Genomic DNA, 23,674 nt, shown 5'->3' with positions numbered 1-23,674 from the left:
ACGAGGCTGGATCAGACTGGTTGCTCACTGAGCCTCACCTAGAGTTTCTGAGTAGAGCAGGGGGAAGCGTAGGAATTGGTGTGTTTCACAGGACATTTGCCGGTAGTGACTGAGGTAGCTGGCCCAGGACCCTTGTGGGGATTGAGGGTTCTGCCTCCTCCCTTCCACAAGCCGCAGCCAATCCACCTGTGAACTCCCTGCACCTGTCAGGCTCCTCGTCTGGCCAGCGTCTCCCTCCAGCTCTGGGATGGCCTCCTTCCCGACCCGGGGCCTGGCACATGGAGGTGTGCTACTCCATGAACGGACGAGTGACAGGTGTGGTGGGAAGAGAAGATGGCATTTGAGAGTATTCTCCCTACTTGGGAGCCAAAGGAACAAAGCCAACTACTTAGAAACCCCTCACTGAAAACCGTCCTAAGGCGAGATGCCAAAGTTTCCAGAGTAAATAGTCATTTATTGAGGGCCTCCTGCGTGTTAGAAAGTTTGTAAATGGCAGCCCAGTGACCCAGGCTGGCCCAGCAGATTTGTTTTCTTGAGCTAACAGTGTTTCAGTGCTTGATGCAACATTTTTAAATTGGAAGATTTTGCATAAAAATGCAGATTTGGGGGGCTCTCTTAGGAACGGAGATGTGCCAGTACCAGGCCTGCCTTTCACACACAGCAGTTACTCCCTGAAGCTGCAACAGCTGCCTGCTTCGATGCACCGAACTCAGTTTGGGTCGCCGCATCCCCCCCTCCCAGTGCCACCAAGTGCACATGTGGGCACCTGTAGCCAGAAGGACAGGCCCTGGGATCTGGTGGGCTCCTGAAGGAACCTGTGACCTCAAATTCTTGAATAGCCACCTGGGGTCGATGTTTATCCCATCATTTATTCTTCTAGCAGCTTGCTGAAGTAAGAATTCCTTCCATCTTACAAGAGGATCCAAGGAGGTGTCCCATGAACCCATAGCATTTTAGCAGGGATTCCAACCCAGACCTGCCTGCCTGGAGGCCTGGGCTTTTTGTTCTTGGCCCAACTGTCTCACTGCCAGTAGTTCCCACTCGCTTGTCCAAAACAGCTCTCCTTTTGCCTGAAAGACACTGACTTCCTTGTTAGGTCATCTGCTCAGTCACAGTTGAGCTGAGAGCAGAGTGTGGGCCGGCCCACTGGGTCCCCAGGGCAGCCCTGCCAGCCCAGCCCAGGCAGGCCTGGCTTAGCCACACACCATGAAGTACCCTCTGGTCCCGCTGGTGAACGACCTCACATTTTCTTTCCTGGTGTTCTGGCTCTGGCTGCCCGTGAGCTTGCTGTTGGTCCTGCTGATCGTCTGGCTCTGCTTCTTACTGAGCCAAGGTGAGTTGCCTGGGCCGGGCCCTAATCCTGGAGCTGAGCAGGGAATCCCGAAGCTGGGCAAGTGGGTCCTGAAGCAATGGCAGAGAGAAAAGTTTCCTTCATGCTCTTCAACCGCTGGCTGAGACAAGCAGTCGCCCGTAGGAGCAAAGGATTCATTGAGTAGTGTAGAGGCCAAGAGTGAGCCCCCAAGTTTGGGAAGTGGTTTGTGTGTGTGTGTGTGTGTGTGTGCACACCTGTGTCCCCTCACAGCCACTGCTAGCACAGAAGGTCTTTGGCACAGATCAGAAAGAGGTGGCTCCTGTCCCCAGATGAATTAGTAAAAGGGGCCCTTTGCTGTGACTAGCCAGGGCACAAGGGGTGGGGGAACAAGGCATGCGCTGGACTTCAGCCCCTCCCTGTGCTTCCGTGCAGTAAATAACGTACGCGATGGGATATGGCAGCGCCGGGCATTTATCGGGTGCCAAGAGACCCCTCATGCTGCTTTCTGCCTGGACTATGCATCAGGGAGGCAGCTGGGTTCTCGGGGTCACAAGATCATGGAGGCTGACGGCCGCTTGTCCTGAACTCGGCATGCCCCCCAGAGCAACAGGAGGCAGGATGAAGCTGGTCAGAAGGGAAGCTTGGGGCTAGTGGCAGGGATGGCCTTCGGCTCCGCAGGTGTCCTATCCCCTGGGCGCTCCCCTCACCGCGGAGCCTCTTCCAGGGGACCGTCTGACCTTCCACCTCCTGCTCTGCAGTTCCAAGACCTTTGGTCAGCGAGGCAGGGAGGGTGCTGATGCGCCGCCAGCTCTGGTCTGATGGCACTGACTCATCCCCAGAGCTGCCCCACGTCCTCCAGTGTGGGGGCTGCTGATGGCGTGTCATTACTGGGAGTTCCTGGCGAGAGCTTCTGGAAAATGTTTAAAGCACATTCTCATATTCCCGGGGTGGGCTGCCGCCTTCCCTGAGGGGCGCAACTCGGGCTCAGGGCTGGTGGCTGGTGGTGGACAGAGCCACGTGTCCGTGCAGTGGCTGCAAAAGGCGTCTCTCTGGAGTCTAGGACGGGGCCCACATTTGAGCCTTGGCCCTTCATCGTTCGGAATAATTGCTAACCTTTCTTCCACACCGTACTAAAGGGTGTGCGAAACACTGATGTGCATCATCTCATGTAATCCTCAGAATAACCTGCTTAGCAATCCTTATTGCACAACTGAGGAAACCGAGGCTCGGGGAGAGGAGCCACATGCCCAGGTCCCACACCCATGAAGTACTTGAGGGTGCCGGTTATCTGGTGTCCTCTCCTGGCTCTACCTCCCAGCAGCTCTGTGACTTTGGCTAAGTCCTCTCTGAGCCTCGGGTTTCTCATCTATAGGATGGAGAGAAAATCGGCCCCTACCCTTTGGGGCTGTGGAGAGATGCGTGTGAAGGGCAGGGCGTCGAGGACATGTACACGTGTGGCACATAGTAGGCGCTTATAGGCTAAGAAATAATCCATTTCAGTCACGGTGTAGACGAGGTGGGAGGAAGCATAGGCGTGTTTTCAGATGGCTTCTCTAGAAGCCAGGAGCACCTCCCCCAAGGTCTAAGGCACTAATCTCCAGCAGTTCATGCTCCTTGAATGCCCTCCTCTAAAACCGTCTGCAGCCTGCCCTGTCCTGACCTTGTCTCAAACTTGCTCCCACATCTCACATGGCCCTTTGCAAAAAGGCATTTGGAAATTTGCAATGACCAGAAACTGTCCTTAAAGCGAGACAAGCAGTCTCCTCTTAGGGGCCCGTCTACTCAGAACTCTTAGTATTGTTGCCCTGGTCATGTCCTTGTGCTAGGGTCTGGGCCTGCCGGGGTTTGGGGGAGCTGCTTCTCGGGGACACCTGGGCTGGCAATTTTCTGTTCTGCTGTTGATCTCACTGGAATCAGTTTGGCCTGGAATCGGGTGTGAAAAGCAGGCAGGACTAGCTCTGACCCCCCTGCTCAGCAGGGCCGTTCCAGGGCCCAGAAGGCAGCCGTTTGGGCAGGGAGTGCCATGGGGCCCAGGAGGACACGCTTTCTCAAGTAGATGAAGGAGCAAGGGCAGGAGAAGGGAGCTGCCCGGCAAGCTTGGCACCGAGGCAAGAAAAGATCGTGGGCAGCTGAGCCCTGGAGAAGCTGGCCAGTGGGGACAACTAATTCTGGGCCATGACAGGAAAGAATATGCAGCCCCGTGTGCCCTTCAAGGGGAAGGTGCTCCTCTGAGGATATTTCCTTTGTGATCAGAAAGGAATTTGCTGCAGGAAGAGAAACCTCTGAAGAGATGGATTTAGAGCTGAAACATGCCTGTCCCACCCACTCAGGGTGATCCTGGGAGCGGGGGGGTTAAATGCAAAGCTCCCTTTGAATCCCCTGACTTCAAACTGGTGCAGCCCATGGCACATGGAACCACAGGGCCCTGGTGCTGGGAGGCCCATCGGAGTCCAGCCCCACCGCTTCCTGGCTGGGAGCCTGGACGTTCCGCCTTCCCGAGCCTTCCTCACCGGCAAATTGCAACGAACACTAGTAATTCCTTCAAGATGTTGTCAACAGGATTAAATGAGAAAATGCACGTGCCATACTTAGCACTTAGTATGTGTTCAAGAAACAATCACGACCTGTATTGAAGAGCAGACCCTTCAAGCCCTCACACTGGTTTGTAAATCCTCATCACTCCCTCCTCATAGGGCTGTAGATGAGGAAAATGAAGCCCGCCTCTCCTGTCTCCTGCTCTTGGTCTGTGAGTGGAGGGCTCTCTTCAGTCTTCATGACTTCTCCGCCATCAGTGAGACGCCTTAGGAGTATAGTCAGGAGGAGGATCCCCTCTCCCTCCTCCCTCCTCCTCCACCTTGCCTTCCCCGGATAAGTCACGGGGGCAAGCTCACACACTATCTAACAACACATGCAGGTTTTCCAAAAAAGCATGCGCAGATTGTTACTTGTTTTTCAGTAGAAAGGGGAGGAGCTCTTTACCTATACATTTCTCTGAAACTTGCTTATGATGCATCACGGACATCCCGCAAGTCAAAGGCTACGGGTCTCATGGTTGTTTTAACAGTTTCTAACATGGCACTGGATGGAGGGGTGGCTCTGTGCAGTGCAACCGTGCCACCCTCCATCACCCAGACCCCACATGATTCACACACACACACACACACACACACACACACACACACACGCATGCACGCACGCACGGAGTTTCTAGCATACTTTATTGCTTGTGCGTGCTTCATCACAAAGCAGTGCTGCAGGGAAGTGTTGTACATACATGCTCAGACACTTGTTAATAAGTGGACCGGTGGACGAATGGATGGATAGGTCAGTCGCTGGGTGTGTTTCTCCCTAGTGCCCGCTCTTGGACCATTCCGAATACAAATAGGTTGTTTGTTTGCCTCAAGGGCCTGTCCCAATTTAGTATGTGGGTGTGGTCACTTTCTGAGTCCTACGACAACCTTTGTTGGTCCCCGTCACCTTCAAGGTCCTCAGGTCTTCCTGAGATCTCAGGGCTGTCCCATATGTCATGATTCTGCCTTGGCCCCTTGGTCTCAGACAAGGCTACCAGGGATGCCCAGGCTTGGCAGGGGGCTCCCTTGAGGTCAGAGGTAGGAGACAGGATGTGACCACCCAAGATGCCTTATCTTGTACCTCCACAGACTCAGAGGACAATGATTCGGATGTATGCCTTGACTGGGAGCCCTGGAGCAAAGCCCCAGCCCAGTTTTGCTGGGAGGGGACACTCCATAGCTAAAAGGAGGAGAGGTCCTGCCTGTGAGCCTTCTGTTCAGCCAGGTGAGAGCCTTCTGTTCAGCCAGGTGAGACCCTTCTGGGATTTGGGGCGGGGAGGGGGCGGGGCAGGAAGGGGAAGTCTCAGGTCCTATCCAAGGCCTGGGCAGCTGCCATGTTGGATATCCACTCCCTCCACCATGGGACAAGAGCTGCTTGTCTCCCGCCATGTTGGGGAACCCTCTGCTTCATTCTTTTGGAGACATGTTTTCACCATGTTGGAGGACCAGCCTTCTCTGCCATGAAGAGTGCCTTCACAAAGTTTCCCTACCCTTTATCTCCGTGACCCCACCTCCCACTGCTCTCCGTACGGAGGGTCTTGGCCCTTGCTGCTCCCTCTGCCTGGGATTCTCCCCCGCATGCGCTCGGTGCACTCCCTCACCTCTGAGGTTGAGCTCCAATGTCCCCTTTACTCTGCTCTAGATTGTCTTCTGCCATAGCATTAGCACCTCCTAACGTGCCCGATAACTGATGCTCCAAATCCAAAGCCCTCCCAGCACTCCTGACACACAGCCCTTTGGAGGAGGAAGGACACGATCCAGTGATGCAGCTCGCTGATAGTCACTGGACACTTACAAGGCACCAGGGCCTGTGCCAAGCACTTCCCTCTCACAAGCTCGTCTATGAGATCTTAGGAAGAGGGTATCATTCTTACCTCCACTTTGCAAATGAGAACCTGAGTGGCAGAGCAGTAAGTAATTTGCCTGGAGTAATGGGGCCCTGGCACCCACTGAACACCTGGAAAGGCCTCAGCCACTCCAGAGGAGTGGAATGTCAGCCCTGTGCCAATGACCCCAATGCTCTAATTGTCCTTCTCGGCTCTGTTATCTCCTTGACACCTTTTCATTGCTGGAAGGGGAGTCTTGATTCCCTTGGGTACCCAACAAAGCAAAACACTGCCCCTGAACTTCTGCCAGCTTTCTCCGTCTCCATGAATAGCTCCATTGATCGGTCTCACTGCTTGAGTCATAAACGCAAGAGTCAGTCTTCGTGCCTTTTTTCCCTCCCAGCCCACATCCAGTCCGTCAGCAATGCCTCAGCTCTATCCCTCATGTGCCCACTTCCCTCTGTCCCCATGACCACCCCAGCCTGATCTATTCCAAGTCCACCGATGCAACCTGTTCCCAACCCCCTCTGCTCCCTGTGGGTCACAGTGTGGAGCCCCTGCCTGTGTGGGGTGAGAAGCAAGGACCCTCACTTAACCTCAGTTACACTGATTCTTAACCTTTCTGGGCCATGACTTTGATAGCCGAGGGTGCTTTCCCTGGAAAAACACACGTGAGTGCTTGCACCCAGAGTACTGTGCTCAGGCCCAGCTTCACGGTGGTAACCTGTGCGGTCCCAGGAGGTCCCATGTTCCAAAAAGCCCCGTACTTGCCTTAGTGATCTGCTGTCTCTCGTCCTAAAATTTTTAATTTTTGAATGAGGGGCCCTGCCCATTCATTTTATCAACGGGCCCACAAATTATGTAACCTGCCCTGTTTGTGTACAATTAGTGGGTAAGGAAAGGAGACTTTCGGACTCTGCTCCAGAACCTTGTCCCATTCATATAGAGCCCTTCCCGCCCCATCCTTATCTGTTCCTCTCTCACTCTTTCATTCCGTTATCATCTCTAGACTCAACCTTCCATGCTTTTCCAGCCTGGCTTTCCTGGAGTCAGCGGAGCGGTGGCGGTAACCGAGCTCGATGGGAGAGACTCGCCGATGAGGGAAGAAGACTCTGGCGAATGTGGTGCTTCCCGGGGGTCCCCCGACTCCGCTCCTCCTCCTTCCTCAGGAAAGCCTCCAGAGGACCCAGCTCTTTCCCACTATGGATGACCTCCCAGGGTCCCTGGGGAGGAGCCTGAGCCTATGAAGATGGGAGAGATAAACAGGCATGTGGGGAAAATTTGGCCATCTGAACTCAGAGGAGGTCCTAGGATACAGCTGGGCCAAAAGGTGTGGGTCCATATTAAAGAAACGAGGCGTTTCCTGTGCTCAGGAGACCCCTGACAAGTCCACTGGGCCTGGCCAGATCCATTTAATAAGCTGTGGGGTCTGGGCCCAGCCGCTGGCACTGACTCCACATGTCCTTGACCTTCTTTGGGAATGCCTGGGTTTCTCCCATCCTTTCAAAGGGTTGGGGGATTCTTGCTCCCAGCTCCCGTTCTATGATTCCACACTCCTCGATTCGCCTTTAGGTTGACTTTAATAACAAACACTCATTTTGTAACTACAGAGCAGCTACCACATGCTCGTATAAAATTAACTCACCCTTCATGAGCACCCACTGTGTACCAGGCACTTTTCCATGGGCTTTCTACGGGGGTTTTAACCCTCACAAGAATTCCATGAGGGAGGGTCTTTGGTTATCCCTGTTTCACAGAAGGGGAGAATGAGGCACAGAATGACCAAGTGTCTGGCTTGGAGCCATGCCAATGGAGTTGGGCTTTGAGCCAAGACCCTGACTCCACTGTGCCAGGTCTCCCCCAGCGTGGGATGGGGGCAGGGCGCAGGCAAGGAAGTGTTCTCTCCTTTGCAGAAATCCCCTGTCCTTACGTCCTCACTAGCTTCCCAGGGGCAGCAGTGTTGATGGCAGGAGAAGGGGACAGGCCCTCCTGGTGTCCCCTCCTCTGCCACCTCAGATCCTACCAGTCAGGAGTATGAATTATTAGCTCGTCTGGAGTTTGGTCTCCCCAGCTCTGCTTTTTCTGCCCTGTCAGACGGTCCATCCAAGGCACAAAGTAGAACATATCTTTCCCCCTGCTTCGAGCCCTCTATAGCTCCCTGTTGTCCTAGGGCTAAAGTCTTGATTTCCTTGTGTGGTACAGAGGGCTGCCCTTTGGGAGATGAGCCCCACTAAATTTGCAGGACAAGGTTTCTGTTCCTTGCGACAATGGGAACATCCTTGAACTTTTATCTTGGTATACAAGTGTGCTTCTATCGAGAGGATAAATTCTGGGAGAAGTTGTTGAATTTGAGACCTATGTGTTTACATTTTGCAGATGTTGCTAAGTTGCCCCACTATATGGTAACTCCGAGGGTGTACATTACGTGCCTGTTCCCCCCGGCCTTTGCCCTACTCTACAGGTACTCCTAACACACACATATTCTCCCCCATCCCCTCACCCCACCCCACCTCTCCCTCCACACATGCCTTGTTCTAGCTGATGAGATTTTGGCAACCTGTGTTTTCCTGGGAGCTTTCCTGGCATTGAAATAAACACTTTTGGTAACATACATCCCCTGTGGCTGGAGCTTCTCTCAGGCTTTGTCTGGCATTTTCTCCAGCTTCCCTGCTCCATAGAGTCCCATGCACTGCTTGGTCGCCTCTGTCCCCTTTGCTGCGAGGGAACGTGCTGCGGGTTAGCTTCTGTGCTGACCTAGAAAAGCCAGATGAGCCATCAAGCCCCACCCTCCTGTCCCCTGTCACTCTGGAGGAGCCAGAGAAGCCTCCTGGGGTGGGGATTCAGACCTTGAGGGAGAGTGGGCACTGCCTGGCTCTGCAGGGAGGACCTCTGGCCATGCACCTGGGAGCACCTGCTGCAGAAGGCAGGGGCACAGCTCCTTGGGACTCCTGGCAGGTAAACAGCTCTGGATGGTAGTTGGGGAGGGCTGTGGGAAGATGCCCTCCCAGCTCTGGGTGGAAGGCTGAGATCCCGGGTCTCTGAGGGGTATGGATTGAGGTTTCCTTTTCAACATTTTGTTCTATAAGGCAGATGTGTGTGTGTGTGTGTGTGTGTGTGTGTGTGTATGTGTGTGTGAAACACAGCCTGTGAGCCTCTAGTGATAGGCTCTCCAAGACACATCATCCCCCTTACAGCAGCCGTGGCTGAGTGCCTGGTGCTCTGTGCCTACCCCAGGGCTATCCACTCCCCGTGAGCTGTCTTCTTTGACCCTCCCAACAACCCTGTGAAGTGGGTCTTAATTTCATTTTCCAATGAGGAAACTGAGGGCCAGAGAGGTTAAGTGACTCCCCCAAAGTCGCACAGCCTGGAAACGGCCTGCTTTCCTGACTGTAACTCAGAGGTATATCTGAAGATCCCCAGGGATATCCTTGGCTCTTCCTAGCCCGGACGATGCAACTGAAGGTTGTGCCATTGATGTTTGTAAGACACACAAGTAAACTCAGGACAGTAAGTGGACGTGGTTCTCTCTTTCAACCTCTTATCATGACACATTTCTCAGGCATGCCCATATTGTCCACCTCCAACCAGAAGTTCTGGGACCCTCCCTCTGCCCCTCTCCAGGACCCTCAGTGTTGTCCTTGGCAACTGGAGGCCCATCCTCTCTGTACTCCTTTCCTGAGGTGACCACCACAGAGCAGCACAAATTGGGTGGCCTAGAACAACCGAAGTGGATTGTTCCACAGACCGGAGGCCAGGAGTCCAGAAGGCGCTGGCAGGACGTGCTCCCTCTGAACCTGCGGGAAGGATCCAGCTTCTAACAGCTCCAGATCTTGCTTGGCCTCTGGCTCTATCCCTCCAACCCCTGACTCCCTCTTCACACGGCCTTCTCCCTGTGGGTCTTTGCACTGTCTCCCTCTGTGTGTGTCTGTCTCTATGTCCAAATTGCCCCTTTCTATAGGGACACCTCATTGGTGAGGGCCCACCCTAACGACTGCATTTTAACTTGATTACCTCTGTTGAGACCCTATTTCCAGAAGAAGGTCCTATTCTGAGGTCCTGAAGGTTATTAGGACTTGCATGTGTATTTTTTTTTAAGTTTTTATTTATTTATTTGAGAGAGAGACAGTGAGAGAGAGCATGAGCGAGGAGAAGGTCAGAGAGCGAAGCAGACTCCCCATGGAGCTGGGAGCCTGATGCGGGACTCGATCGTGGGACTCCGGGATCATGACCTGAGCTGAAGGCAGTCGTCCAACCAACTGAGCCACCCAGGCGTCCCTGCATGTGTATTTTTAGCAGGACACAATAATCCCTACCTCCCTCTTCTTTGAGGACTCCGTGTGGTCGTGCACGGAAAGCTCTGAGCACAGGCTGGGCTCACGCTTTGTAAATGCTCCATAAACTGCCACCAAGAGAGCAAAGTTGAGCACCCGGAAATAAGATGCTTGGTGTACATCCTGTGCCAGGCACAGTTTGGACCCTTGACATGTATTATCCCACTGAATCCTCATGGCCACCCCTCGAGACAGGCAAGATTTTCATCAAAATGACACAGAAGCTGTGACTCCGAGAAGTTAAGGCACTTGCCTGAAGCCAAACAGCTCAAGTGGCAGAGCTGAGGCTCAACCACAGGGCTGTGTGGCTCCATCCATCCCACCAGTGGGACACGTGTATCCTGGGGAGCAGGAGATGCTCAGATGGGGAGAAAGGCAGGGTGGAAATGCTGTGCACGGAGGACACAACCCTGGGAAGCTTTCTGGGTCTGAGGGGCATGGAGCACGGCTCTACAATAGTCAGGAGGTGGGCTGGATCACAGGCTCCCTGGGGAGGTGCTGGCAAGTTGCCAGGATCTGAGTCATTCCACTGTGACCTGATCCACTTGACTGATACTCCAGGGCTGGGACCAGGCCCAACAGGGGCAGAGGGATGTTGCCCAGAGTGTGGGCACACTTCATCCTCTTCTGAGTTAAGTGTGGTTCTCCAGGAAGCTGGGAAGTAGTGCTTCCTTAAAGAAGCTTACTCAAGACTCAGGATACTCTCTCTTCCTCCTTGCTTTCCAGGGGTTCCCTACACCTAAGCAAGGTGATAACAAGTTAGGTTTTCTGTTCTGGACCATAAGTTCATTTACTCGGGTACTAACTTGTTTACTCATTCAAGCATTTATTTATTCCTTCACTCATTAGCTTTTCTATTCATTTGCTAAATGGCTCACTGAATTCTTCATGCACTCATTCATGCTCTAACACATTCATATACACAGCCATCATCCATCCATCCATCCATCCATCCATCCCTCCATCCACCCATCATCCATCCATCCATCCATTCATCCATCTAATGATCCATCCATTCATCCATCTATCCACCCACCATCCATCCATCCATCCATCCACCCATCATCCATCCATCTATCCATCCAAGCATTATCCATCCATCCATCCATCTATCTATCCATGATCCATCCATGATCCATCCATCCATCCATCCATCTATCCACCCATCATCCATCCATCCATCTATCCATCCATCCATCCATTATCCATCCATCTATCCATGACCCATCCATCCATCCATCTATCCACCCATCATCCATCTATCCATGATCCATCCATTCATCCATCCACCCATCCATCAATCCATCTATCCATTCATCCATCCATGATCCAGCCACCCATCTATCCACCCATCATCCATCCATCCATCCCTTCATCCATCTATCATCCATCCATCCATCCATCCATCTATCCGTGATCCATCCATCATCCATCCATCCGTCCATCCATTATCCATCCATCCATCCATCCATTATCCAACCATCTATCCATTCATCCACCCATCTAATACTTACTAAGCATCTATATGTTTTACACACAAAACTACTTATGGCTCTCAAAGTACTTTTCACCCATTTTCATGGCTATTTCAACTTACCTGTTGGGAAGGAGGGCCTCTGCACCAATGGGACCTCCAAATACTTGACCTTCTGGTGGCATGGTTCCAGAGTCTTGTCCTCAGGAGGACCTTGGGAAGACTGGACAGTTAGTCATCTGCATAGTCTTAGTCTCCATGTGAGAGCCAGTGCCATTTACCTGAGACTTGAGGCTCCCAACAGAGCCTTTGTTCTGTGAGGCCCTTACCATTTTTAAAAAAAAAATTTTTTTAATATATTTATCTTACAGAGATCACAAGTAGGCAGAGAGGCAGGCAGAGAGAGAGAGAGAGGAGGAAGCAGGCTCCCTGCTTGAGCAGAGAGCCCGATGCGGGGCTCGATCCCAGGACCCTGAGATCATGACCTGAGCCGAAGACAGAGGCCCCAACCCACTGAGCCACCCAGGCGCCCCCCCTTACCATTTTTTGATGTGAGAGTCATGCATAGTCCTGGGCACTGTGGCTCTCCTGGGGTATTACTTACAGTTATTGGGCTCTATTTCTTCCTTCTCCCTGGACAGAGCAGGCTATGGTGACCTGTGGACTTGGGCCCCATCCTTGAGCTGCTCCCTGGGGCCACTCTTAGTGTAAAGTCAACTTTGCCCCCCTGGGAGGGTCATTAACACTCAGAGACTTTGAGGAGGACAGGGTGGGAGCCCAGAGCAACCTGGGGGAAGACCACAGTGTTCTGTCCTGGCCAGAGTGCAAGAGGAGGCCCTCCTGGTCCCTATAGATATGGGGACACAAGCCAGGGAAACTGGCAGGAAAGTCTCTCACTTCCATGCCTTTGCATGTGCCGAGTTCCTGCTCTTTCACACTCCGGGCAAAATGTCAATTCCCAGGATCCCCACATTCAGCCACTTTCCTTCCTTGCCCGTTAGCCTCCTCTCCTACCCAGGCCCTGCCCTTCTCACCACTTCAACACAATCCTGCTGGCTTGCTTTCCTGCTTCCTGGCAAATGTTACCATCCCCATTTCAAGGAGGAGGAAATCAAGACATAGAGCAGGTAGACGACCCGCTCAAAGAGTAGCCAGACTGGGGTGAAGATCCCTGAGTCATCGCTACCTTTTCTGGCTATGTTAGTTGGGTACTTTGTCAATTCAGTTTAATTTAAAGTTGGCTGCAGGTAATAATGCAATGCAAATAATATTTCATGACTTTTTAAAAGGTGCCATTTTTACTTCACTGCGTGCTGGTGGGCGGTTGGGGGGGCGGTCTGTCTGTGTGCCTGTAGGTGGCCCCAGCTGAGACAAGCTCACAGGAGAGGAGGTTGGGCATTTGGGGGCGTCTGGGAATTGAGTGTGTCACAGAACCCATGCAGCCCCATGGTGATGGGAGCCCAGCCACTGAGGGTGTCAGCCCTTTTCCCTGCACTCCTGATGGAGAGGCTGGACCCTGGTGCCCCTTGCGTCACCATGTCCCTGGATCCTCTGAGCCCATACCGCCGGGCAGCCCGGGCACTGTGCAGACCTGGGCTGAAGGTACAGTCATCAAGGAAAGAGAGCGGGGAGGTTTGGGCCACTGGTGTCTCAGGGCCAGGCCTGAGGGGTAAAAGGAATAAGATGAGGACCTTAGAGGGGTATATGTTCTGTCAGTCCCTGCTACACCCCCGTGAGGGAAGAATTCTCCTCCTATCCTACAGATGAGGAGACAGAAACTCAGAGAGGTCAAGTAAATGACCCAAGGTTACAAGCTGCCAAGTGTTGAGAGTGTATTTCAAACCTTGGTTGGTGAACTCCAAATGAGACCGTTCTGGGACACACATCGCCGTGGACTCTGACTCATGTCTTCCTCAGGGGTCGCTGATTTTCAGATTCTAAGGGATATGAGGGATGCCCCCCACCATGTGTGCTGTATTAGAGACCCAAGAGTTTATTTGGGGTTCAGGATTCAGGATCTTAAGCTATGGGGTCTCATTTGGGTCCATGTAGCTCTCTTATGACCAAACTCTACTTTTGTTGACAAACACCCTATGATGAAAATTTAGGCTGTTTCCTTTCTTTTTCTCCTCCCTCCCTCTCTTTCTTTCTTTCTTTCCTTCTGCTTTCCCTCCTTCCTTTCTTGTTGCTATTTTAACTATATGCATTGTCTTAGGCATATATATCTTTGTGCACTTACCTTATGATAAATTCCCAGAACAGGAATCACTGAATCCAAAGGTCTGTACCTTTAAAATTGAATCATATCACCCAGTGGTTTCCCAGAAGTCTGTGTCCAATTACAGACTCACAGTGTGGGTGCCGGTTTGGCATTTTATGTTGACATTCTTGACTGGACAATACTGCCCTTTTTCAGCCTATGCTAATCGTATCTTGTTCTTAACTCTGCTTTCTTTCTTTCTTTTTTTTTTTTTTTTCCTAAAGAGTTTATTTATTTATTTGACAGACAGAGATCACAAGTAGGCAGAGAGGCAGGCAGAGAGGGGGCGGGGTGGGGGGGGCAGGCTCCCTACTGAGCAGAGAGCCTGATGCGGGTCTTGATCCCAGGACCCAGAGATCACTACCTGAGCTGAAGGCAGAGGCTTTAACCCACAGAGCCACCCAGGCACCCTAACTCTTATATAAGTGCCATTGAGCAACTTTTCACATGCTGAGTGTCTGGTAGATCACAGAAGCAGGAAGACCATTTTGAGTCTAGTGCGACGGTCTAGGTCCTGAGAAGCGACTTGCCCAGCTGCACACAGATAACTCATGGCATATGTCATTTTTACAAAGCCTGCCTAACCTCATGCTCTGTTCATGTGTAGCTCTGAGGTCTCTGCCACAGGTAATGTCACCTGTCTTTCCAGATATCCTGCTGCATTAACCCCTCAGGCACACACCCCTGTATGCAAACCCAAGCACCAAGAGATCACTGCCGGCAATTTAAATGCATCAGTAGTTGAAGATCAGCCTGAAGCTCAAAGTCCGGCTTTCACCCTTCCCAGCTGTGTGGGGCTCCAGGGAAGTCACTTAAGCTCTCTGAGCCTCAGATTCCTTTTCTGTAAGATGAGGGCAGGCTTCTCTGCCTTCTCTGCTATGAGGACCCAAGGAGATGAATGCACGGGCAGGGTCCGGCACAGAGCGGGAACGTGGGGAGAGCGCTGGATGCCCCAGACATTAGCGCTCTGAGGGATCGCTCTGGGAAGGACACAAAGAGCACAGACTTGTTTTCATACAACACGTAAAGTCAGGCCTCCTGACTCCTTGCAGTGGAAGAAAGATCTGCATTTGAGCCCTAAGTCCTCCGCTTACATCACCCTTCTGAGCCTGTGTCTTCATTTGCAACAAATACTGTTCTGCTAGTTGTTGCTCACACACGCCCTCCTGGATGTCCATCACGGATTGGCCAACGGGGGCTGCATTCCAACCACTTTTGCAACACATGGGCTGGCAGGCAGCTTCTTTCCGGGGCTCACCTGGGCCGACTTTGCTTACAAACCAGTGAAGGGCAAGTCCCTTCTGATGGGCTCCATATTTCCTCTCTTGCCCTACAATGAAGCAAAGAGAGAAGCTTCCCATTATGCTGAGGGGGTAGGTTCGGGCCCTTCACAGCTATGGAATTCCCCACCCCTAACTCCCCTCCTGTCAAGCATTACCAAGTCCGCCCAGCTTGCCCAGCGGATGCTCAGAGGTTGTGAAAATGTCTTTTTGACACTTGCCACCCCTGGGTATTAGCGATCTTTTTGGTGTTTGCTAATCTGGTGGGTGAAAATGTTTCATTGTTCTAATTTGTGTTTCTCTAATCACATCTTTTCACATGGAGCATTTACATTTTATCTCCAGTGGCTGTTAATTCATATCTGTTGTGTACTTTTCTATGAGATGTTTTTTAAAGGTATTTTTTCTTTATCGATTTCCAGGAACTCTTTATATAGATTAGGTAGTAACCTTTATCATTTGTTACAAACATCCTGTCCGCTGATCACTAAATTTGTGTATGGTGTCTTTGTTATACAGGAATTTTGAATTTTGGTGTGATCAAACCTTTCATATTGCTGGTTAATGGCTTCTAGATTTTATTTTGCATGGGGAACTCTCCATAACCCTTTATTTCTTTCCAACTTCTTTCTCATCAAACCCTAATGTAGACTCCCATCCACCTGGGGAAATTCCTTTGTACTTACCAGCATAAAAACTTGCTCCCCTTCCCGTGAGCTCTGCATATCTCATTCCCTCCCTGGTGTTCACTGATCCTTTAAAAACTGAGTCCCAAGATTGCCTCCTCCAGGAAGCCTTCTCTCTTCAGCCCCCTCCCACTCTTGTTCCTGTTCTGTCCCTCGGGGCTGTTTGCCTCATCTTAGGCAGTTTGTAGGCTGTGTTGAAACACAGTTTTGCTTTTAGACATTTGGTGGAGCACTTACTAGGGGCCAAATGATTTGTATGCATTGCTTTACTTCCTCCTCACAACCTGTGTATACTAGTATCATCCTTATCATGCCCATTTTGCAGGGGGAGTTGAGAGACTAAGATATTTTCCCACAGTCACACATCAAGAGGACAGACCCAGACCCAGATAGTGTGACTCCAGGGCCTGGAGTTAGACTAATCACATTTCAAGTGTTCGGGTAGGCACAGGTGACCAAAACAATTGCATATGTTGCCCAACATGTAAAATAATCTGATGAAGTGGCTCAGGTGGGGACAAGGTAGTATCCATGACTTTCCTTAAAGGAAGGACGGAGGCAAGCCTCAACCCCATGGGAACTTTCAGACCTCTCTGGCAAGCAGGGCAGGGATGCACTGCTGGCTGGAAAGCTCGCTGGAAGGGGTGGCCCCCACCCAGCTTCCTCCAGTGGGCCCACTAGTCCTCTGGCCAAGTGCTTTAGGCTGTTCAATAATATACTGTCTCTGTCAGCTATCACTGTATAACAAATGATCTCGAACTCAATGGCAATCATTCACTAAACAACGCTCATTACTCAAGCCATGTGTCTGCTGGCTGGCTGAGAGTTCACTGATCTGGTCCAGGCTCTGCTGGGTGGCCCCATTTCAAGCTGTGGGTCTGGCTGAACTTGTTGCTCCTGCTGGCTGGGCTCTGGTCTTTCCCATACGTGTTCATTCGGGGACTCAGGCTGCAGCCATCCTCGGACAGCTCCTCCCACGGTGATGGGAGCCGCTGGAGGACCAGCCCCATCACACAGGCACATTTCACGTCTGCAAACATTCCATGGGCCAGAGCATGGCATGTGCCCGAAGCCCACGTCAATAGATGCGTGGGGGGCAAACTCAAATGACATAGGGACAACATAAGCTGCATACTTAGAACTCTTTGTCAGGAAGATATTTTCAAACACTGTAAACTACAGCGCTGGGATCAAAAAACTAAGTTCCGACCAAATACCTCCTCTGGTAGCCAGGGATCAAACTGTGCAAATGCCAAATATCTGTGGCTTTTCCCTTCTTGTACTTTTGCCTGTGCCCTCTCGGGAATTGGGGTGGTTATGACTGGGTATATGCAACTAACACCTCTGAGTATCCAGCATGTGTCCTCATTCTACCCTGAACCAGAGGCTGATGTCAGCATTTTAGCAACTAGCTCTGAAACAACCCAATTCCCAAAGCACTGGCTGGTCTGTTTGATTTCCTGAATGTTTGTAGAGGATATAAAAGATTGGGTCACATCACATGCCCTATGGCCATTCCTCCCATGGTGGCCGTTCTTGGCGATCCGCTCATCCTCTGTCCCTCCTTTATCCTCACCCCTTCTTCTTACCAGCCCCTGGGTCATCTACTTGGCCAAGGAGACTCTGGCATTTCCCCGACAGTGACCTCCAGTTGCTCCTCCAGCCTGCCCCATGGGGATTTATCTCAGTCCATTTTGCTAGGACATATCACTACCCACTGCTAATTTTTAAAAAAAGATTTTATGTATTTATTAGGAGAGAAAAAGCACAAGCAGGGGGAGGGTTCGAGGGAGAGCAGACTCCCCACTGATCAGGGAGCCTGATGTAGGTCTCAATCCCAGGACTCTGGGCTCATGACCTGAGCCAAAGGCAGCCGCTTAACTGGCTGAGTCACCAGGCCCCTCTGTCTATTCCTAATGATGGGCCGGAGGGAATCTTCAAAAGTGTCCGAGCAGCTGGTAAGAAGCAGAGCTGGGACTGAGTCTAGGCTGGTGGTATTCCCTCCCCAGGCTCCTGCTGCATCTGGCCAATGGGCTGGAAAAAAAGAGAGAGGGAAGGAAAAGTCACAATTAAGAAAAAAATGTTGCACAAAGGCCTTATTGCATAGTGGTTGAGAACGTGAACTATGGAGCCTGATGCCTGAGGTCAGAGTCCTGCCCATTTACTAAGACAGGTAATCTTGGACAAGTTCATTTCTGCATGCCTCTGTTTTTTCCTCTGTAAAATGGGATTATAAGAATAAGAAATTGTTGTGAAGATTACATGAATGACATTGGTTTTTAACGTGCGTAATTTTGCCCCCCAGGAGACATGGAACAACATGTCACTATGGCCACATCGCCTGTGCTGGTCTCCAGATCTTTCTCTCAAACTTATGGTTGCCTCTATCGTTCCTGATGAGGGGAGCAGTGATGCTGTCACACTAATGACAACTGTGGCAACGGTTCCTATTTCCCGAGCACCCAGGGCAGGCCAGCTACTTTGCCTGGCTTCTCGGTTACCCCTCTTGTGATGCTCACTGCGACAGTAGCTCGGATTAGTCCCCCTGCAGAGGACACGGAGGCTCAGGGAAGTGAAACGTCTCTGCTGAGATGCAAGGTGAGCGTGTGGAGCTCAGCCTCTGTCTAACCTGGATGCCCGGTCCTGCCACCTGCCACTACTTCGTCGGAGTCAGAGAGGTGACAGCAATGGCAGGCTCTTTGAGGGAATGGAGGGGGGCCCAGGAGCCTGACTGCCACCAGCTGGCCTGCTGAGCTGGAGAGGAGGCCCGGCCACCCCTCCCCTGGCACTCCCCTAGTGAAGCATCCTTGTCCCTCGGTCATCCTGTCTGTGTGGGCTCCTTGGCCCATTCTTCAACCACTGCCTCCCCCATCACCTGATCCTTGGGCGCCTGCTGTGACCCCACGGGCAAGAGTCTTCCCAAGTCTGTCTTGCAAAGTTCCTGTCCCTACCACCTTTTTCCCACTGCACGGTTATGGAAACTAAGGCCTGGAGGGAGAAAGGGAAACAGCCACGGTCACACAGAGAGGAAGTATTAGGGGGCACAGACTGCAGCTGAGAATTTGCAAGATCTGCGTCCTCCCACGGGTCACCTGGAGGGACAACCAGCTGGCGCGTGGGGAGAGACTTTGTACTCGGGAGAGACCCGAGCAGCTGGGATTGCCACCCGGACCATCTGACCTGATGGTGTGTTTTGTCCCCAGGCTGGGCTTGTCAGCCTCTGGCCCCTTGCTGCAGAGCAAGAGCTAGAACCCACTCGTTGGCTGGGCAGCCTGGGCAAGTCACTCGTCCCATCTGAATGTCAGGTGGAAAGTGCCCCGAAGCAACAAGTATTTATTGAACTGACATTTGAGGAGGACCTCTCAGTCCAGCACTGTACGTGCCCCAGCTCTCTAGAAACTATGCAGGAGCTCAATCCACATTTGCTGACTGCCCCAAGTAGCTCTTAAACCACACTAGGGCTCTCTGTGGGACAAGGAGGAAGCGGAGGCTTTCCAGGTTCACAGGCTCCCCAAGGTTACTTCACTAATATAACAGCTCTAGGATTCAAAGTCACACCTGACACTTGAGCCGAAGTTCTTACCTTCTAAACTTACGGATTCCATTATCTATCACTTAGTGGGCGTGTGGTAAGTGCTCAGTAAATGCCTAAAAACAAAATTACAACAAGAGACCATTGTGCTGTACGCTTAGGATCTGTGCGCTTTTCTGCGTACACGATACCTCAAAAAAATGTTGACAACAAAAGCAAAAAATGGGCTGTGTTTGTGAAGCTTGGAATGAATTTTGTGGACGTGCCGAGTGCCCCAGTTGTGCTAAACTGAAGCTCTGTCACCTCACTGCATGCCGTGATCTCAGCGCAACAATCCTTTTAGAATTGCTGGGGTTTTATTTTGTGTCTGTTTTCTCCTGGGCCCCTGTCTGACCTCCTTAGAAAGTTCACCCAGAGAAACAGCGATGGCTCCTCTCTCACTCTGAGCTGTCAAATCGAGACACAGTTACTGTCTCCTGTTTGGGTTTAGTCACTGAGGTTTTCAAATTGTCAGGAAAACACACAGATGCCGGCAATTTTCAAGCAAAATCACAAAACAGCTAAAGAAACCAAACTGAGTGCCAGCATGCGGGACCAAACGGATTCGCAGGAGGGGCGCCGGCTAGCAGCTTTCTCGAAAAGCATAAATAGAGCGGAACAGCCAATTTTATAATTAACTGGGAATTGGTCCCCAGTTAAGCTTCTGCTCGGTGAGAATGGCCAAGCCGTTGCCCCGCGGGGAGAGCTGGTGCCCTGCCTCTTCCCTTGGGCCCCGGAGGACCTGAGAATTCTCAGCTTTATCCCGTTTGAGTGTGTTTTGGGATGTGAGTGTTTATGGCTTGGAGTCGAGCTCAGTGTGTGGGCAGGACACTTGGGAGAAAGGCACAAGCCATGCGTCAAATGAACATGGAGGCTCTTGTTCAACCGTTATTAAGAATTCCCTGATAGGACGCCTGGGTGGCTCAGTGGGTTAAGCCGCTGCCTTTGGCTCAGGTCATGATCTCAGGGTCCTTGGGATCGAGTCCCTCATCGGGCTCTCTGCTCAGCAGCAGGGAGCCTGCTTCCTCCTCTCTCTCTCTCTCTGCTTGCCTCTCTGCCTACTTGTGATCTCTCTCTGTCAAATCAATAAATAAAATCTTTAAAAAAAAAGAATTCCCTGATAATGATTAAACCTAGTGGGAGGCCCTTCTAACCGAGGGACTGTGTGACTGCTCGGGTCCCACATCCGTGACCCTGATCCTGAGTACTGGATCACACCTCCAGAAGCTGGGGGGACATCAGGAGGTGGGATCTCAGGTTATGGGCAAAATACAGCTTCAGAGACTCCAGGACACAGGAGGGAAGCCAGGGAGGCAGCCGGAACCAAATCAGCACCCCGCCCCAGGCTGCAACATGGACTGCAACAAACAAATCCAATAGAACAATCCTTTCTGGAAGGCGATTTGGGCAAGAAGTGTCACCATCTCACAAATCCTTTGTGTTTACAAATCCGCCTCTCACACTCTTTTCTACTATTACCTCTACACAAGGAAATGTGATAATGAACATGAGGACGCTTATCGTCCTGTTACTTGCAACTGACAGAAATAATCCAACCCCTGTCAAAGGGGAGGGTTACTGCCTCCCCACGAGGATCTTTCCTGAATATGCGCCATGTAGGTAACCCTCTTGTGACTCAACTACTCAATGACATCATCTAGGACCAAGTTTTTAAGTTTTCTATTCGTGTTGAGTGTGGGATCCACTTCGTTCTGAGCCTAGATCACCACTGTGTGCTCGCCACCTCCGTGGAGCTACCTCCGTGGAGCTACCCGCTCTGCATCCTGGGCTAGAGCTGGTTGTCTCTAGCCTAGAACCCCCAGCCAAAGTCCTGCATGTTCCCTTCCTTGAATCAACTATTGTGGCTGGAGGAATGCACCTAGTGTTTCTTTCCTTTCTGATTTATTGTTTGTTTTTTAAATAATAGCTTGGCAGAGAGCTCGTCCATGGATGGCTTTCTGATGGAGGTCGAGTGGATCCAACAGAGGGGTGAGCTGAAGGAAGAGGGTGCAGTGGGGGGTGAAAGCCAGCTTCCAGAGGGTGAGGAGCCCTGGCTGGGGCCTGTTGGGTGCTGGGGCAAGGGGAAGAAAAACATGACAGGAGCCAGACGGGAACCAGAACAGGAAGGGGCTTTCCCTCACATCCGGACTGATGCAGTATCCTCTTCACTGGTTTCCCTGCCCTCCCCTTGCTCCCAGCCATCCGGTCTCTCCCTTTTCCGTGCAACGGTCATATGATCTTTTTATAATGTAAATTAGATCATGCCCTCCTTAGATTAATTCATTTAGCAAATATTGATGAGGGCCTATCACATGCCAAGTACTGTTTTGGACACTGGGGATACAACAGTGAACACAGTGTTCACCGTTCAAAGCAAAATCTGTCCCCTCGTGGAGCTAACATTCTAGTGGAATTCAAAGTGCTCTGCTCACAAGGTAGATGTCTCCCATCTCTCTGAGAGACAGACAACCCTGTGTCCCTGTTACCTATGACTGCACGGGTACCCATAACTCAGTAGTGTAAAGCAGCATTCACTGTGATGATAATGATGACGACGATGACAAGAACGATGGTGACAGCATCCTCTGGGGCTTGACAGGGCTCGGCCGGGCCCTTCTCACTCAGGGACTTGAAGGGACGCTCCACAAGGCTGGGGACACTGCCCATCTTCTTTACCACTGCCTCCTCAGTGCCTAGACCCAAGCCAAGCACATTCTCATACTCCATCCTTATTGGTTCAGTGAAGGAGGGAATGGAGAGGCATCCACACGGAAACCTCCTTGGTTTAGAATACAGTTCAGCTACGCTAGCTCCTGGTTTCCAAAACATGTGGTTGTATGGGAGACGGGACTCCCCCAAGGGCCTGATGTTCTGCCATCACGGCTCCACTGCAGAATGCACATCGCTGGGCATGGAAGCAGTGGTTTGGGGAGATGCCCCTGCTGCAGGAAACTGGTCGGCCATTGTGCCCCGGCCAGCAAACTAATTTCACACAATCAAAGGGACTGGGGCCGGGGTGGGTAAAGGAGAAACCCATGTGAATGACTAAATAGACACAGGAGCTTTTTTAGACACACAGGACAGCGGGAGCCTCTTGGTGGCACCGGGCCAAGAACGTTAATATAGTCACTGTATCTCATTAACTTCTACTTACTACCTGCGGTGATAGATACTCCCTTTAGTGGTTAGGATATTGGGTTTCTTTTCCAAGAACAGATGTAAGTAAAAATGTGGCCCTTGATTAGGGAAAAATAGTAAGGAAACTATTGTACGGACTAATTAGATACAGATAAAAATGATAAAGGTGGTAGATAAATGTCTCAATTTCATGAAACACTGATTCATTGAAAAGATCTGCACAAATGACCTGTGGTTAGCAGGAGGGAAAAGTCTCCTAGCATTACAGTGACATCAGTACCTCCACCAGCCAGAGGGGAGGACCCACAGAGCTGTGTCTGCCCTGGAAGCATTTCCTTGGCACCCAAGTACAGGGGAAATGTTCGAAGACTATGGTGTCTGTCTTATGTGTGCGATCCAGGCTTGCCAAAAAGGCAATTTGGGGTTTTTAAACCACCGGCACCTGGTCCACTAAGTTGGTCACACTGGGCACAATCATATATCGTGCCCCCAGTCGGCTCACATGCGTGTGCAACTTCCTTCTTGAGCTCTCATCTGTTCACCCAAAGAAGGAAGGAACCCAGCAGGTCAGTGTTTCCCAGATGCTCCAGGAACCTGGGGAGGATGTTCCAAGTGCAGTTTCCCAGGCCTGGGGCCTGAGCTCCTGGGTGGTCTCTGCAGGTGGGTCTCAGGACTGATCTGGATGAACAGTTTTGCGGTGGGAAGCATAGGGGGAAACACAGTGGAGGGTGTCTTCTATCCTAAATAAGGTCTTGAGTAGAAAGGGACTTTCCAAGGGGACACCAACGGCTTGCCCACACTCTACAAAGCAGGGTCCATGTGATTCTGTGATGGTCTCCACCGGACCTGGGAGAGGGAGTGAGTTCATTGCTACATTTCAGAATCAGCACAAACAGGGGGCCTCCTCAGCCTGCTCTGTTTCTCATGGGTGGCAGTGTTAAGGGTTGACATCTAGTGAGTGGGTAATCCCATCAGTATCCCCCGAATTCTCAGATGTGTTATTAGATCTCCCCATTGAAAGGTGTGGTTGGTGTTGGGGGGTCCCATGGTCGGGTATGTGGATGCCCCTTGCGTCTACGGGAGTATGTATTCTTACATGTGGCCTTGGTGAGTGCCTGTGGCTGGGCACGGAGCTGTGTGTGTTCCTCTGGGTGTTCTCCTCTGTTGGCAGGAGAAGCCTAATCCCAGTGGCTGCAGGAAACAGGCCTATCAGGCCTCCTTGGTGG

General features: G+C 51.5%; 1 protein-coding gene across 3 annotated transcripts; it reads left to right on the top strand.

Annotated features, from left to right (window-relative positions):
• Window positions 1–317: 317 nt before the first annotated feature.
• On the top strand, window positions 318–20,420 carry ADIG (adipogenin). 3 transcript variants are annotated; one of them, XM_059133223.1, is made up of 3 exons: window positions 318–1,333; window positions 4,972–5,107; window positions 18,045–20,420. In XM_059133223.1, exons 1-2 carry the CDS (start codon window positions 1,207–1,209, stop codon window positions 5,064–5,066), a joined length of 222 nt encoding a protein of 73 aa, XP_058989206.1. In that variant the 5' UTR covers window positions 318–1,206; the 3' UTR covers window positions 5,067–5,107; window positions 18,045–20,420. The 3 variants fall into 3 exon arrangements, with proteins under 3 accessions (XP_058989206.1, XP_058989207.1, XP_058989205.1); XM_059133224.1 differs by lacking the exon at window positions 18,045–20,420 and adding an exon at window positions 6,878–8,364; XM_059133222.1 differs by lacking the exon at window positions 18,045–20,420 and adding an exon at window positions 6,742–8,364.
• Window positions 20,421–23,674: the final 3,254 nt, after the last annotated feature.

Source organism: Mustela lutreola, chromosome 9, assembly GCF_030435805.1.
Source record: "Mustela lutreola isolate mMusLut2 chromosome 9, mMusLut2.pri, whole genome shotgun sequence".
NCBI lineage: Eukaryota > Metazoa > Chordata > Mammalia > Carnivora > Mustelidae > Mustela > Mustela lutreola.
The sequence above is the reverse complement of the archived record's forward strand: the minus strand, read 5'-3'. Positions and strand labels throughout refer to the sequence as shown.

Excerpts from the sequence above, each read along its gene's own strand:
- ADIG (XM_059133223.1), top strand. The coding sequence starts at position 1,207 with ATGAAGTACCCTCTGGTCCCGCTGGTGAACGACCTCACATTTTCTTTC. Across the intron at positions 1,334-4,971 it reads CTGCTTCTTACTGAGCCAAG|ACTCAGAGGACAATGATTCG; the intron begins GTGAGTTGCCTG and ends GTACCTCCACAG.